We start from the raw sequence: 14,808 nt of genomic DNA, 5'->3' as shown, positions 1-14,808 counted from the left end.
TACTTTTGGAGGACAAATATGAAAAGTATAAAGAAAAGTGGATGTTTTCAAAGGCCTCGCTCTTCTTCAGAGCCATCATAACTGTCCAGCCAGTGGACTTTATGAAGGCAGTATGGCAATGGGGAAATCCTGGGTGAATGTGCAATTCAAACCCGCTTTCTGCACACTCATCATGAGGCATGGTTTTACCATAAGAGAATTGAGGTCCCCTCCTCAGAGTTAGACAGAGAGGGAAAGGCTGGGACCAGGAGGCATCATGGGTAGCTCTCCTTGTGCCTGCTGGTCAAGAAAACAGCCTCCTCAGTGTCAGGCGGGGGGTTGGGGGTGGGGGGGGTGGGGGGTGGGGGGTGGGGGAGGCTGTCGGCAGTACGGCGCATGCCCAGGCCTCTTGCAGTTACCTGTGACTGGTTAAAAAAGGGGCAGTTGATTTCTCCTACAGCTGTGAGAGGGCCAGGGATGGCGCTGGCTGCTGACAGTGTCATGGGAGGTTTGGTTTCACTCTCTGTCTCAGCACTGTGTCCCTCTGGCTACACGCCTGCATGCTAAGGTGCCTGGCTCTGCCTCATCTCCATGTCTAAGTCAAGCAGTCAGGAGTCTTATAGCTCTGTTCGCTAACAGTGACCCCCTATGGAGTCCATGTAAGCGGCCTGACTGTAGGTCAGGTTCTGTCCTTGAGTTGATCTTGGCGGTGAGAGGCAGAAGAACTTAATCTTGAAATGTGTACTCACTTCCAGGACAGTCTGCTGTTCCCAAGCATCAGTGAGAGTGGGAAGACACCGCTCCCTTACACAAAGCAGGGTGTTGTTACCATTGAAGAGTCAAAGGCAGTGTTTGTAAAATGTGCTCAGTTACTGCAGCAGCTGAAAAATAAAGCCTAGAAAGAGGAAGAGGGTAAGCTTTCCAAGTATAGTGTCAGTTTCTGACAGTATGGTTTATTTTATTGAATTCAGGGGCTCTGCAAGAGTTTCTTCTTATTATTCCTGGGAGCATAGGCTACCAGAAGGTCAGGCTGCACAGGCTACTTAGGTGCCCCAAGGCTTCACCTTGACCCCAGAAAGGACCAGTGCTAGGGTACAGCACTGTAGGTGGTAGTAGAGGCTGCTCCCAAGAGGGGACGGGTGATAATGGTAATTGACACAGCCGCTCATCACACCCTTACCTGTGTACCTCACATGCTGACCTGCCCGTCCTTAGTCTCCAGAGGAGCAGTTGTAATCTGAGATATTTTGCTCCGGGGGAAGAAACAAGCACATGCTACTGGTTTCTACTAGTATGCAGACCTCATGAGTACAGGGGATGTGTTTATTATCTGTTGTTTTTCTATGTGGTACTGAGTCTACAGATGGCATTTTAATGCATACTTAGAGTACCTGTTGCTAAATAACTCACAGGGTAGTGCCCATAGCTAAATAACTAACAGGGTAGTGCCCATAGCTAAATAACTCACAGGGTAGTGCCCATAGCTAAATAACTAAAGGATAGTGCCCATAGCTAAATAACTCACAGGATAGTGCCCATAGCTAAATAACTCACAGGATAGTGCCCATAGCTAAATAACTAACAGGGTAGTGCCCATAGCTAAATAACTCACAGGATAGTGCCCATAGCTAAATAACTAAAGGATAGTGCCCATAGCTAAATAACTAAAGGATAGTGCCCATAGCTAAATAACTCACAGGGTAGTGCCCATAGCTAAATAACTCACAGGGTAGTGCCCATAGCTAAATAACTAAAGGATAGTGCCCATAGCTAAATAACTCACAGGATAGTGCCCATAGCTAAATAACTCACAGGATAGTGCCCATAGCTAAATAACTAACAGGGTAGTGCCCATAGCTAAATAACTAAAGGATAGTGCCCATAGCTAAATAACTAAAGGATAGTGCCCATAGCTAAATAAGTCACAGGGTAGAGCCCATAGCTAAATAACTAAAGGATAGTGCCTATAGCTAAATAACTCACAGGATAGTGCCCATAGCTAAATAAGTCACAGGATAGTGCCCATAGCTAAATAACTAACAGGGTAGTGCCCATAGCTAAATAAGTCACAGGATAGTGCCCATAGCTAAATAAGTCACAGGGTAGAGCCCGTGGGTAAATAAGTCACAGGGTAGAGCCTGTGGGTAAATAAGTCACAGGGTAGAGCCCGTGGGTAAATAGCCCACAGGGTAGAGCTGAGATTCTAACCTTGACTATCTGGCTCCAGGGCTCGTATTCCCTACTGTGCTTCAGGCAGAACTGGAACCACGAGCTCACAGTGCCTCTGTGCCCTGGATGTCAAATGGGAAGGGGGAGAGGTAGGAGATTTCTCTTAAAATGTGGTAAAGCAGCTTTTTCAGCTCTCCCTGGGGCAGCCTTGCCTGCTGTTCTGCACATTGGAAGCATTTTTAAATTTTATTCAAAGTATTGTTTGTTGGGGAAGTCTTATGCTAATAAAGCACTGTCTGGCCAATAGGAATCTAGATAGGTGGGGCTAGGAATCCAGGAGGATTCTGGGAAGGAGAAACACAGGAGAGTTCGAGATGTAACGCCATTGGGGTAGGAAGCCCGGAAACCTCTCCGGTAAGAGACATACTTAGATTAACAATTATGGGGTAATTACTTAAGTCAGAGCTAGCCAGTAAGAAATAAGCAAGGCCAACAGCTTCATAATTAATACAGCGTCCTGTGTGTTTATTTGGGGACTACAAAGTGGCAGAGCCCAGGCGACTGGCGGAAGATAAACCAAAGCGGCTAGCAAAGAAAAAGCTTCACTTAACAATTGTTTCCTTAGCTACTTGAGTGACTATCTTGAGTGCCTCTCTTTTGACTCTGGAAGACAAGAACAGGTCATTGTCAGGCACTCCATTTGGCTGCTTCAGACTGAACAAATGCTTCTGTAGTCTTGGCCTAAAAACTTGACTGGTTCAAAGAGGAGACAGAACCACTTGTTGATATAATAACCATTATAAAAGAATTTCATTTTTAGGCTTTCTTGTGACAAAGTGTTTGGATTATATCTGTGATAAAGTTAGGTCCAGGTCTGCAAAAGTCAGCCAGTCCTAAGGGGAAGCTCACTGGGTTTTTGCAAGCTGAGAAGCTAGCATAAATTAAGCACTTAGATCTTGGCATATAGATAGGAAAGGCTCTGCCAGTGCTGGCCACGGGCTCTGTCTGCACATGGCGCCCATGTTCTGCCACCCTGTGTTCTCAGTCGATGTGAGTCTGTTTGCCAAAAGGCATTACACCCCTCACAATGCCATAACCCTTTGAAAAGATAATTAGAAAGGGAGTTTTCTTTCAAACCAAAACTTTCCCAAAATATAAAAACCAGGTAAAAATTCTGTGGATTACATTTACAATTTTGAGAGTTGATGTTTTTCAGTTACCTAAGCGACACATGAATTCTCTCTCCTAGTTGAAACATATGGGTGAGAATTATTTTGTCTGTGCTTGCCTTTTCCAGGCCCCCTTTCCAGGCTTCCATTGTTTTCAGTCTGGTATTTATAAACTTTTTTTCATCCCGTTTCCATTTTAATTTAGCCAGGATTTATTGTGCCGTATGTCAGGCCAGGAATATAAAGAGACATAGCCTCCACTCCCCCATACCCACAAAGAGCTCACTCTCTTAAGACAGGAGAAAGACCTGTACACTGGTGTAAACTGGTATGTAAGTCTGTAACATGGTCAGAGGGGCCATAGAGAGAAGTTATTGTAGACTCAGCATTGAAGGAGATCTGGAAAGAGATGGACAGATTATTAATAAGATGAAAAATTTTAAGACATGGATATTGGAAATTTTCAAGTTCTGGAGTCAGTTGTGGGAAACAGTGTTTGAAGATAAGAATTTGGTTAATGCTAAAAGCCAGGCAGACTGACACATATCTGTAAATCCCACCAGTTGGGATGTGGAGATGATCCATAGTGCAGGCATAGAGTATGTTTGAGGCCACCCCAGGCTTCATGACCTTGTCACCAAAGGTGAAAAAAAAAAGAGTTTCATTTAATGCCGTAATTGCCTGTGCTCAGTGGACTGAGTTAATTCATATTTATGAGGGTTTTGTTTCCAAAGCTAGAGTCAGCCCTTGGAACTGTACATGTGTGGTCAATCTGATTGTCACTACTAATCATCTGATGTTACTATAGCCAAATCTATGCATGCATTTATTTGCATGTGTCCAGTAGTCACACAGTGAGGTGCAGTGCGTTCATCTGCGTGTGTCCAATAGTCACACAGTGAGGTGCAGTGCGTTCATCTGCGTGTGTCCAATAGTCACACAGTGAGGTGCAGTGCGTTCATCTGCGTGTGTCCAGTAGTCACACAGTGAGGTGCAGTGCGTTCATTTGCGTGTGTTCAGTAGTCACACAGTGAGGTGCAGTGCGTTCATCTGTGTGTGTCCAGTAGTCACACAGTGAGGTGCAGTGCGTTCATCTGCGTGTGTCCAGTAGTCACACAGTGAGGTGCAGTGCGTTCATCTGTGTGTGTCCAGTAGTCACACAGTGAGGTGCAGTGCGTTCATCTGTGTTCATCTCAGCGGCTCCTGTGCAGAGTGCCTGGATAATTAATTACCAAGCCAGAGTGCTTGGCACACACTGTTTTTAACCATACCAGAGCAATAGACATGAACATTGCTGTCTCTGGGAAACCTAGATGTGGAGCCACTTATCCTTTGTATTATGTTAAAAACCCAAGTGTGCTGGGTTTCTAGATTTTTTTCTCATAGAACCAGAATTTGGAGTTCAGTATGAAATCCCTGATTTTAAAATACTTCTATAAAACAAAAAACCCCTAAGAAATATGTTTGCCTGAGAGTGTTAGCTTAAGTAGTGATTGTAGATGTTGGTTATTGACTTTTGCAAAAAAAATTCTACCTCACAAAAGCACTGTTTTTTCTAATCAACCATCTCTCATTACATATAAAAGTCACTCCAAAACTCTATCGCCTGAGTTTTATTTACTCATTTATTTCTCATAAGTCAGCTAAGTCAGCTAAGTAGTTCTTTGGCCATGTCCAACTCACTTATGTTTCTGTGGCTTAGGTTGGTAGCCCTGATCCTGACTGGACTCTTCTCAGGGGTTTGAGGTGGCTCCTCTAAATGCACTCCCGTAGATCTGGAGGGTTGGGTTTCTCCTGCTGCAGTCCTGCCACAGCAGTACAGCCTGACTCACATGGGTGATGGCAGGCAGTGGAGTCAGTCATGCCTTGAGGCTTAGGCATGCAGCTGGCCTCTTGGTACTTCTATAACATTGTGCATTAGCAAAACACAGGTGACAAAGCCAGTTCAAACTTACGGAAAGAAAAAACACTCTGCATCCTTAATGGGAAGAATCGTAATGCCACTTGAGTACAGGCAGGGGTAAATGGGAGCCTTACTGCTTATTATTCCATTATAGACTTTAATAATGGAACAGGTAACGATACCATTGTTTTTCCTTTAGATAAACGGATCCGGTTGTACATGAAAAGCCTGCTTTGTCTTCCAAACACCCAGAAAAGCATGCCTCCCATGCCAGGGGGCCTTAGTGTCATTCATCAGGAGCTGGAGTTGCTTGGCTGTCAATACGCAAACATTGTGAATCTCAACAAACAGGTGTATGGACCATTTTATGCAAATATATTCCGAAAGCTGCTCTTCCGGGATGAAACTGTGGGGAAGATAGATGCTTCACTTCCAACTAACTAAAGAGATGGAGATTGGCATTTGGTACACTGTCCATTTCTACCAATAGCATTTTAGATGGCGCACATTCTCAGTGTTGTCTGTAGAGCAGTGTTAGGCTGAATCTGTGTACTCTGGTAATGCTAGCATCACAGAGGGGCCACACATCCCACAGTCTCTTTTGTGTATCATTTCCAAGTTCAAGGCAGACGCTTTAATGAAGATAAGTAATTTGTAATGAGTTCTATCACCAGAATTATACTTAACACTGGTGTTTTCTTAAATATTTTTATTGAGTACTTCTATCTAGCTTGTTCATTCAGCCTGAAAGGAGTTGTTTTTGTTTAGATACTTGACTATGCTACAGTTGCCTGCAGGATACAATGTGCAAACACTTAAGAATGCATTGAAAATGAAGGGCATTCTGCTTCATATTTTGTTAAGTGACAAAGTAAATTTGTATCTCGAGTCTGGACTTAGCCAAGTACATTTATTAGGATTTTTAACCTTGGCTCTTGGCATGTTTATTTAGTTTCTAGTTAAATGCTCACTTCCACTTTTGAGACTTTCTTAACATGGTTGTTTTGTAATAAAAACTTTATTAAACAACAGACATGGTAATCTTTTCATTTTTTTACTGCTAAAACATGTTCATACTGATTGTTCTAAAAATGCTAAAAATTATTCCAGGACAATTAGTGCTTCTGTTTTCTATTGTCCCCTGAGCAATATTGAACATTTTTTTTCTTTTTCTTGTTTTGCTTTTTTTTTTTTTTTTTAGACGGGGTCTCACTATATTGCCCTGACTGGGCTGGAATTGTCTGTGTATACCAGACTGGCTTTGGACTCACAGAGATCTACTTGTCTCTGCTTCCTTAGTGCTGGGATTAAAGATGTCCTGGACCCTTTTATTAGTTATTCTAGGTTGTGATTTTCCTCTTGACTTTACAGACATGACATCATTTGTGTTCTTTTGGTTAACAAGCACTTATAGAGCATCTACTTGGTATCAAGAAGATAGTTCTCACTTCAGCAGTGGAAATACTACATTGAACCATAAAGGTTAGTATAGCCCCTCACAAGGAGGATGTGAACATTCCTGAGATGACCCGTAGTTTTCCCCTCTCATGCAGAGTCTGTGTCACTGAAGAAATGAGAGAATGGCTATTTAAGTAAGAAGGGAGAGTAGGAGGTGGGTGTGGAGGACAATAGAGGGATGGGAGCCAGTGTGACCAAGTGTATTATAGACGTGGATGGAAATGTTATAATAAGTGTATTATAGACGTGGATGGAAATGTTATAATGAGCCAGGTGTGCTGGTATAGTCTGCATAATACCAGCATTCTGCAGGCTGAGGCAAAAGGTTCCCAAATTTAAGGGTAGCCTAAGCTACAGAAATTCTATCTTTAAAAAAACCTATTACTTAGTATTATTAATGTATGTTAACAAACTAATTTTGGATTTTGTTCTTTTGTTTCTCTTTGTAGCCCTGACTGTCCTGGAACTCCCTCTGTAGACTAGAAATCAACCTGCTTCTGCCTCCTGAGTGCCACCACTGCCTAGCTCAGTAATGCATTTTAAACACTCAAATAAAATTTAAATTATGAAAAATGAATAAGAGCTATAAAATAGGTGCGATTCGTGCTAGTAAATATTACCGAACTCTCTCATGGGGAGGATAGTTCTTGATCTGAAGCATCAAGGACACAGGAACCAGGCAAGAAGCAACAGGGATGGAGTGGACACAGCAGACCCGCTGAGCAGTGAGTGCAGTAGTTAGGGGAAGCAGTGACTCCAGAGAGCAGTAGATAAGAAGGAAGCAATGAAAGGAAAATAAAGGTAAAAGGTTTCTTGGGTGCCATAGTTTCCTGTCCCACCTGATCCCGCAGCCGTTTAGTCCCAAGTAAACACACAGAGGCTTGTATTAATTATGAAGGGTTTGGCCAATGGCTCAGGCTTCTATTTGGCTAGCTCTCTCTTAATTATTAACCCGTTTATATTAATCTGCATATTGACATAAGGCTGTGGCTTACCCGTAAAGCTCCGACATGTTATTTCTTCAGCAGCTACATGGCGTCTCGCTGGTTCACTCTTTCTTCCTCTTCCCAGCATTCCTAGTCACCATTGGTTAATTAAGAAGCTGATTTGGCCAGTGGCTAGACAGAATATAGCTAGGCAGGAAATCCAGACAGATACAGAGAGAAAGAAGGCAGAGTCAGGGAGGTGCCATGTATCCACAGGAGAAGTAATTGCCAGAACATTACCATTAATCTACAGCCTCGTAGTGATACACAGATTAGTAGAAATGGGTTAATTTAATTGTGAGAACTAGTTAGTAATATGTCTGAGTAATTGGCCACACAATTGTGACTAATACTGAGCCCCAGTGTGGTTATTGGGGGACATGGCAGGCAGCAGAGAAACTGTTACAATCTGGGGACAAGTGGTAAAGGAGCAGGGTAGACACTGAGAACCAGCTTAACCTGAGGAGCCATCTTGGAAAATAGATGGGAACGAGGCAGTGTGAGCTGAAAGGCATCCAGTCACATTGATGAAACTCTGCAATGAAGTAAAGCCTTAAGTCCCTGATTCCAACGTTCACTTGAGTGAGTCTAGAGCAAGTACCCAACCGTACGTGGTGGGGGTGAAACAAGGGAGTAGTTGACTCGTATTCCTGGGTCCCACTAAAGTCATGCCCTGGTTCTAACATTCTCTACTTGCTGCTCAGAAAAAGTAGAATTGGACTGAGTTACAAAATCCGAATTTGAACCTGCCCCAGCACTCCATAGCTGTAAGTTCAAGCCATCTTCTATCTTCATGAGCCAGTTTCTTCCCCTGTCTTCCCATCAGACTACTCATCTGCCTCACAGGGTGAGGCTGAGCTGTCTGCCAGCTACAGGATAATGTAACCAGCATACATTACTGCAACTGTAATTGATGAGTCCTAAATCTCTTTCAAGCTCCAAGGGGTTTTAGTGTTTTGAGAAATGATGGCTAAGTGCTTAACTACATAGGAAAAAAATTTGTCATTTCTCATCAGAACCATGGCTCATTAGGCCCAAAATTGTCATTGGCACAAAAACTCAAGGGTATAGAGAAGGCTGCAGAGGTTGTTCTTGATGTCAACTTTAAAGGTTGGTGACAAAACACACATGCTCTTGATTCATTTAACAATTATTGGGTTTATCCTGTGAGTTTTAACGTTTCAAGAAAAATTTTAATGATAAGCTTTGTGCTGTCTCCTTTGCTCTGTCTGCAATGAAGCCTTGTTTTCATTTATAAGCTTACATTGTGAGCCTCTTTAATACTTACGGGACAGAAACAGAGGAGCTTACTGCATGGCTTTAAGAAGAAAGAGTACTTGGGAATGTCTCAGCAGCCACTCTTGCAGGTGTGCTGGGACAGCGGGATATAGTTTTTGGTCTTTCGGACTATGATAAAATAGTAACCATTTGTCATCTGGCAGGGTCTATCCTGAGCACTTTATATGGTTATGTAACTGCGCAGCACATTGGGGGACGGACACTTTATCATTTTCATGTGCAACAGCTGATGAACTTGCCCAAGGTCACAAAAATGCTTGAGTAAATCTGAACTCGATCCACTGTTGTGCTGCTACCAAATGCTGACTGGGCATATACCTCTCCACTTCTATTGCTGTCTTCCCATTTGACTGGTCCTGAGTGAGTCCAACTGAATTTGTTCCCCCTAATCTGGACATACTTCCTGCACTGAGTAAGTTAGTTTCAACTTCTCCATCAGGTCCATCTAGATGCCTGTTTTTGTGGGGAACCTGGCCTTCTGGGTAGGGCAGAATGATATCCTATGACACAAACAAGGGCCTTTCAGAGGCGGGACTGTGGGCATGGAGGTAAGAGAAGACTTGGGAATTTCTCAGACTGTACTCAGTATTCAGTACTGTCTGCCCATGCTCTTCCCCACTCTGGCGAGATGACACAAGAAATAGCATATCCCTCTGTATTGTCAGACAGTCCATTCTCCAGCACTACTCCCAGCCTCCTCTGCTTCTTTGAGAATGTATCCATGTAATACACAGCACTGGAGAGATTTCCTTGCAGCTGGTAGGATATACTCTCGTGTATTCTGCTAAAGTCTCAGAAAACAGATCTAAGTTCTTTAACATGACACAGAGACTGGGAAATGGCCAAGCTCTGGGGCTCTTTCTAGTGTCACCAAGCAGAGGTGTCCTTGGCAGGCCCTGCATGAGCACCACGTTCAATTGCCAGAACACAGAAAAATAGACTTACTGTGCCCTAGCTATTGGCTGTGTTAGAATGTCTTCTGCTTCCCATGCCTTTGCTGTGGTGCTACGATTGATTAGAAGCACTAGGTGTCAAAGAAACATGAGTTTGAGACCTAACAAAAAGCATGGGTCCTGGAGTAAGGTAATTATGAATTTAAATTCCAACTCCATTCGGGCAAATTTCCTTTTTTTTTTTTTTTTTTTTAACGAGACAGGGTTTCTCTGTATTGTTTTGGAGGCTGTTGGTCCAGCCCGGCCTCGAACTCACAGAGATCCGCCTGCCTCTGCCTCCCGAGTGCTGAGATTAAAGGCGTGTGCCCCCACCGCCTAGCTTGGGCAAATTTCTTAATCCCTGTCTTAGCTTGTCAAGTGGAGTTTGAATACTTACCACCAAGGGTGACTCATTAGAGAACCTACTTAAAGAGGGTAATCAAGAGAATGGACACTCTTTCTGGTACCCCAGGATCCTAAACACCTCCCATTTCTAATGCCCCATGGCATTGGCCACCTGCTCATCTGGCTATCACATGCCTCATTCCCGTTATATGATGGGCATTATTGCACGATGTAAAGCATTTACCCCCTAGAGTTTCCCAGACCTCTATGCCGATCGTCAGGCTCTTACACTAATAACCCAATAAAAGGGTGCTGCAGCATAAAACTGAGGAAGCACAGATCTCTCTCTGACTTCCCCCCCACTTCCTTCAAAAGTGTAACCTCCTAGAACTCCAAAAGAAGTCATGGGTTTGAGCTGAGGTGCAGATGTAATGCAAAAAGGTTTACAAGGGATTGTGATATAATAGCCAATACCATCACTGTCAACCAATGGGGGACTATGTGTGACAGTTTCCTATATTTAACGAGAAACTTAAAAAAATCAGGGTGACATGGCAGTTCACAATGTCTGTAACTTTAGTTCCGGGGTATCTGGCATCCTCACACAGACACACATGCAGATAAAAATCCAATGTACATAAAAAAAATAAATCTTTAAAAAATCAGGGTGAAAAACAGGACTATAATGTTAAATTTATTATTACCTATTGTTTTACTTACCAATTTTTTTTTTTTTTTGGTTTTTTGAGACAGGGTTTCTCTGTAGCTTTGGAGGCTGTCGTGGAACTCACTTTGTAGACCAGGCTGGCCTTGAACTCACAGAGATCCGCCTGCCTCTGCCTCCCGAGTGCTGGGATTAAAGGCGTGCGCCACCAACGCCCAGCTTTATTTACAAATTAAGTATTCACAAATTTATTAAGGAACAAACTGCACTAGAACCTGGAAAGCAAGACAATTCTTGTTCTGGTGTTCACAGACTGAGACACTAGACAAATACAGGGTTATGATACTAGGTTGCAGTAGCAGACGGCCTGACAGATGCAGGGTTACAGCTCTAGCTGGTCAATCAGAAAGCTGAGATTTTTAGCTCTCCAGGTGACTGATCTGTGATACAGTAGGAGAATCATCATAGTGGAAAAAAAATCAAAGAATTGTGGAGAGCTGACACCTGGGCCCAACTTGGCATCCTCTGCCATTTATAAATCACATTCACGGATATCTTGTTGCTCTGAGCACATTTTAAGATTTAAGGGCAGGGGTTGATTGTTATAACTTAAATGATTGACCTTACATGAGTGAGATCACTGGCCACCTCTCCAGAGTTGGTTTTTCTCTACAATGTGGGTCCTGAGAATTGAACTCAGGTTGTCAAGCTTTGTGGCAATCACCTTAACCTACTGAGCCATCCTGCAGGATGCTTTTTTTCTTAACATACTTTCAGAAGTCTGTCAGCACAACACTTAGAAGATAGAAGCATTGAAATTTAAGTAGCTAACTCAGTAAGTAACCACCTAGGGGCCAGGCTGAAAAACAAATCAGGAAGCTTATACTTAGAAATTTTAAGAATTTCCTTCAAAAGATTTCAACTGTTAAATGGTATGCACAGTTTGGCAGCATTGTACACACTCAGGACACCATCTGTCGCCACAACTTTTGTATTCCCCAAATTGGAACTCTATCCATTAAACTGTTGGCATCTTTCTTTCCGTGGGAGTTTTTTTCCCATTGAATTTGCATGGACTCATTTTCAAATTACAGAGGCAAATCCCTTTGTCTTCTACCAACTCTCTGTATGTTTAACTATTCACAGAGGTTTTTTTTTTTTAAGTGTGTTCTGAAATTTAAGTTTTTTTTTTTCACGGAATGGTAAAACTTTAAAATCCCATTAGCAAATCTTACGCTTTCTGTTTTCATCCTTGGGATCCTTCACCATATCAATGTTTTTAATATATTCCATTTTCTTTGGAGACAGGGTTTCACGTAGCCCAGGCTGACCTCAAACTTGGTAGCTAGCCGATGATGCCCTTGAGCTTCTGATCCTCCTACCCTCACCTCCTGAATGCAGGGATTATAGGTGTGTGCCACCCTGTGAGATTTCTATGCAGCCCCAAGTTATTCGTTGTAGTGGGGAACCAAACCCATGGTTTGGTTCCACCTATCAAGCACCCTACAGACCTCTTATATTTTCTTCTATGTTTTGTTAACATACATTGAATATCTAATCTATATAGGGTTTAGATCTGTTTTTCTCTCAAACTGCTAATTAGCTATTCTAGTATCAGTTATTGGATTTTCCCTACTGTTAGGTCGCAAATCCCTGGAGAAATAGGCATATTTAACATATCAAAGCAGACCTGGCCACCAGGTTCTCCCAGCATCCCTCAGGGACTGCTAGCCCTCTCCCCCCTCCCCCCAACTCTTCAACCCAGGGGCTGGCCGCCCTTCCCTGTATAATACAACCATTTTGGTTACCTGTCCCCCACTTTTCTTTTTTAAACTTTTTGCTCTTAGCTTCTGTACCTGGTCCACCCCCACCCGGCTCCTCACCTGGCTCAGGGTCATGTCCACTCTAGACTGCCACAGTCTCTGTCTCTAGCTAGGCTCACCCTTTTATCAACAGTAAACTTTCTCCTCCACCGTACCTAGACGCAATCATGTTCTTCCTATTTATTTAATTTACTTATTTATCATTCACCTACCCATTTAAACGAGTAATTCTTTCCTCTTTCCATGCTAAGATTTTTTTTTTTTCTTTTTGGTTTTTCGAGACAGGGTTTCTCTGTATTGCTTTAGAAGCTGTCCTGGAACTCACGCTGGAGTCCAGGCTGGTTTCGAACTCACAGAGATCCGCCTGCCTCTGCCTCCTGAGTGCTGGGATTAAAGGCATGTGCCACCAACGCCCGGCTCCAAGCTAAAGTTTTGTACTGGTAATTTATCTGAGATCGTCTGTTGGGGGTCTGGGATTAGCCAGGAGAAACCTCGGAGTTACACCAGGGGGCGTAGCTTCCCACATCCGGGCCGGTCACTTCCGGGTAACACCTCAGGTTGGGCCGGGACCAAGCGGAACCTTTCTGAAGCGCCTCGAGTAAACAAGCGCCGCGGGGACACTTTAGGACAGCGCACACCATTCTCCGCGTGCTGTTTGTTGGGAGCAGCGGGGCGGACGTGAACATTCTGTCGGCTTCTTCCTTTACCGCGAGGGGAATGGACGTGCTGGCGGAGGAGTTCGGGAGCCTGAGCCCGGAGCAGCTGGTTGCGCCGATCCCGACTGTAGAGGTAAGCGCTGTGGGCGCAGGCAGCGGAAGAGGCTGGCGGCGACTCGGAGGCGTTGCCGGGAGAGCGGGGTGCCGGCGAGGGCGGGCCCTAGGCTTCTGCGCATGCCCAGAGATGCGCGTGCTGGTCTTGTGGTCTGGGTCGCGCATGTCCCGGTTTAAGACCTCCGCGAGTGGCCCTCGGGTGAAGCCTCTCTAGCACTGGTGTGCACCGGCAAGAACTGGCCCCCGTATTCTTCCCTGGGCAACCAGTGTCATCTTGGCGATGTTCCTGAGGTCCCACAGCCGGCTTTGGTGCCAAAAGTGAATGTGAATCAGTCCCACACTGGTCATTGTGTTCCTTTCAGCTTGGAGTTTGTTTGGACTGCAGACACATTTTACGTACCTCGAATATTCCCTCGAATTTTTGATCTTGTATTTTCTGAGGGGGCCCTTACAGCTCCATGTCAGATGTCGAAAGTTAAAGAATAATTGCTACACAGTGATTTGCCCGATGAAGTGCAGTTATTGACATGATTAAATCCGACCCGAGAAGGTACTTACAGTCCCCCTGAGCCTCGACATCTTTGGCACAGAATGGGAGAATTAGCGTTGAAGATGGCCAGGGGAGAAATTTAGGCAAAGGGACAGGCTATGCTTGACCTTCGACAATACCATCAGATGTTTCCGAGGAACTGAAATAAATCTAGTAATAGTGGGGAAGTGGGAGAGGTGATAAAAAAGATGAAGGGAAAAGGAGGTGTTGGACTTCTTCCTTGGGAATGATAAGGTACCTTTGAAGGGTTTAAACAGGGAGGTGACATGACCAGTAATTGTACTGAATGATACAATCTTCGGGCACAGAGAGGTGGCATAAGGGTTGAGGATACCACTGGCTGCTCTTCCAAAGGACCCAAGATTGGTTCCCACTATCATGCTTAAACAGGGAGTTGCATGTAAACAGGGCGTGGGGATACTTGACTTTAATCCCAGCATTTGTGGTGTGGATGTAGGTAGCTCAGTAGCTCAGAGGGAGTTCCAAAATTCTCTTAGGGAAAATACACAGTATTATGTTTTGCTTATTTCACTACTCCTAATCAACAGGATCTGCTCATAGGCATGTTCAACCTGTAGTCCCTGCAGCTAATGGTAGTTAAGAACAGTGGCCCAATACGGAATTGTACACTTACTTAAAACTTGATGAGGGTATTTTACTTTTTTTTTCTCTTTGAATTTTTTTGGTATGGTCAAGTGTGAATGTTGTGGATCACGGTGTTGTATTACATGGTCAGTGTAAGGAATCTCCCTAATGTTCCT

The 14,808-nt window shown here is 43.9% G+C and overlaps 2 protein-coding genes across 5 annotated transcripts in view; both read left to right on the top strand.

Moving 5' to 3' along the window:
• The window catches only part of Tcp11l2 (t-complex 11 like 2), a 34,988-nt gene extending 28,737 nt beyond the window's left edge, over positions 1 to 6,251 (top strand). For both annotated transcript variants that reach the window (XM_005083787.4, XM_013123362.3), the window contains exon 10: positions 5,420 to 6,251. In XM_005083787.4, the coding sequence (XP_005083844.1) occupies positions 5,420 to 5,664 (245 nt within the window). In that variant the 3' untranslated portion in view covers positions 5,665 to 6,251. The remainder of the gene's footprint in view (positions 1 to 5,419) is intronic.
• A 7,058-nt stretch (positions 6,252 to 13,309) lies between these two features.
• Positions 13,310 to 14,808, top strand: part of Polr3b (RNA polymerase III subunit B) — a 114,720-nt gene continuing 113,221 nt past the window's right edge. Inside the window, exon 1 of one of the 3 annotated variants that reach the window (XM_040755196.1) lies at positions 13,310 to 13,516. In XM_040755196.1, the coding sequence (XP_040611130.1) occupies positions 13,445 to 13,516 (72 nt within the window). In that variant the 5' untranslated portion in view covers positions 13,310 to 13,444. The remainder of the gene's footprint in view (positions 13,517 to 14,808) is intronic. The other 2 variants (XM_013123368.3, XM_005083788.4) reach the window with 2 other exon arrangements.

This window comes from Mesocricetus auratus, unplaced genomic scaffold, assembly GCF_017639785.1.
Source record: "Mesocricetus auratus isolate SY011 unplaced genomic scaffold, BCM_Maur_2.0 Super-Scaffold_100011, whole genome shotgun sequence".
In the NCBI taxonomy this organism is placed as follows: domain Eukaryota; kingdom Metazoa; phylum Chordata; class Mammalia; order Rodentia; family Cricetidae; genus Mesocricetus; species Mesocricetus auratus.
This window is presented reverse-complemented; position numbering and strand designations above follow the sequence as displayed.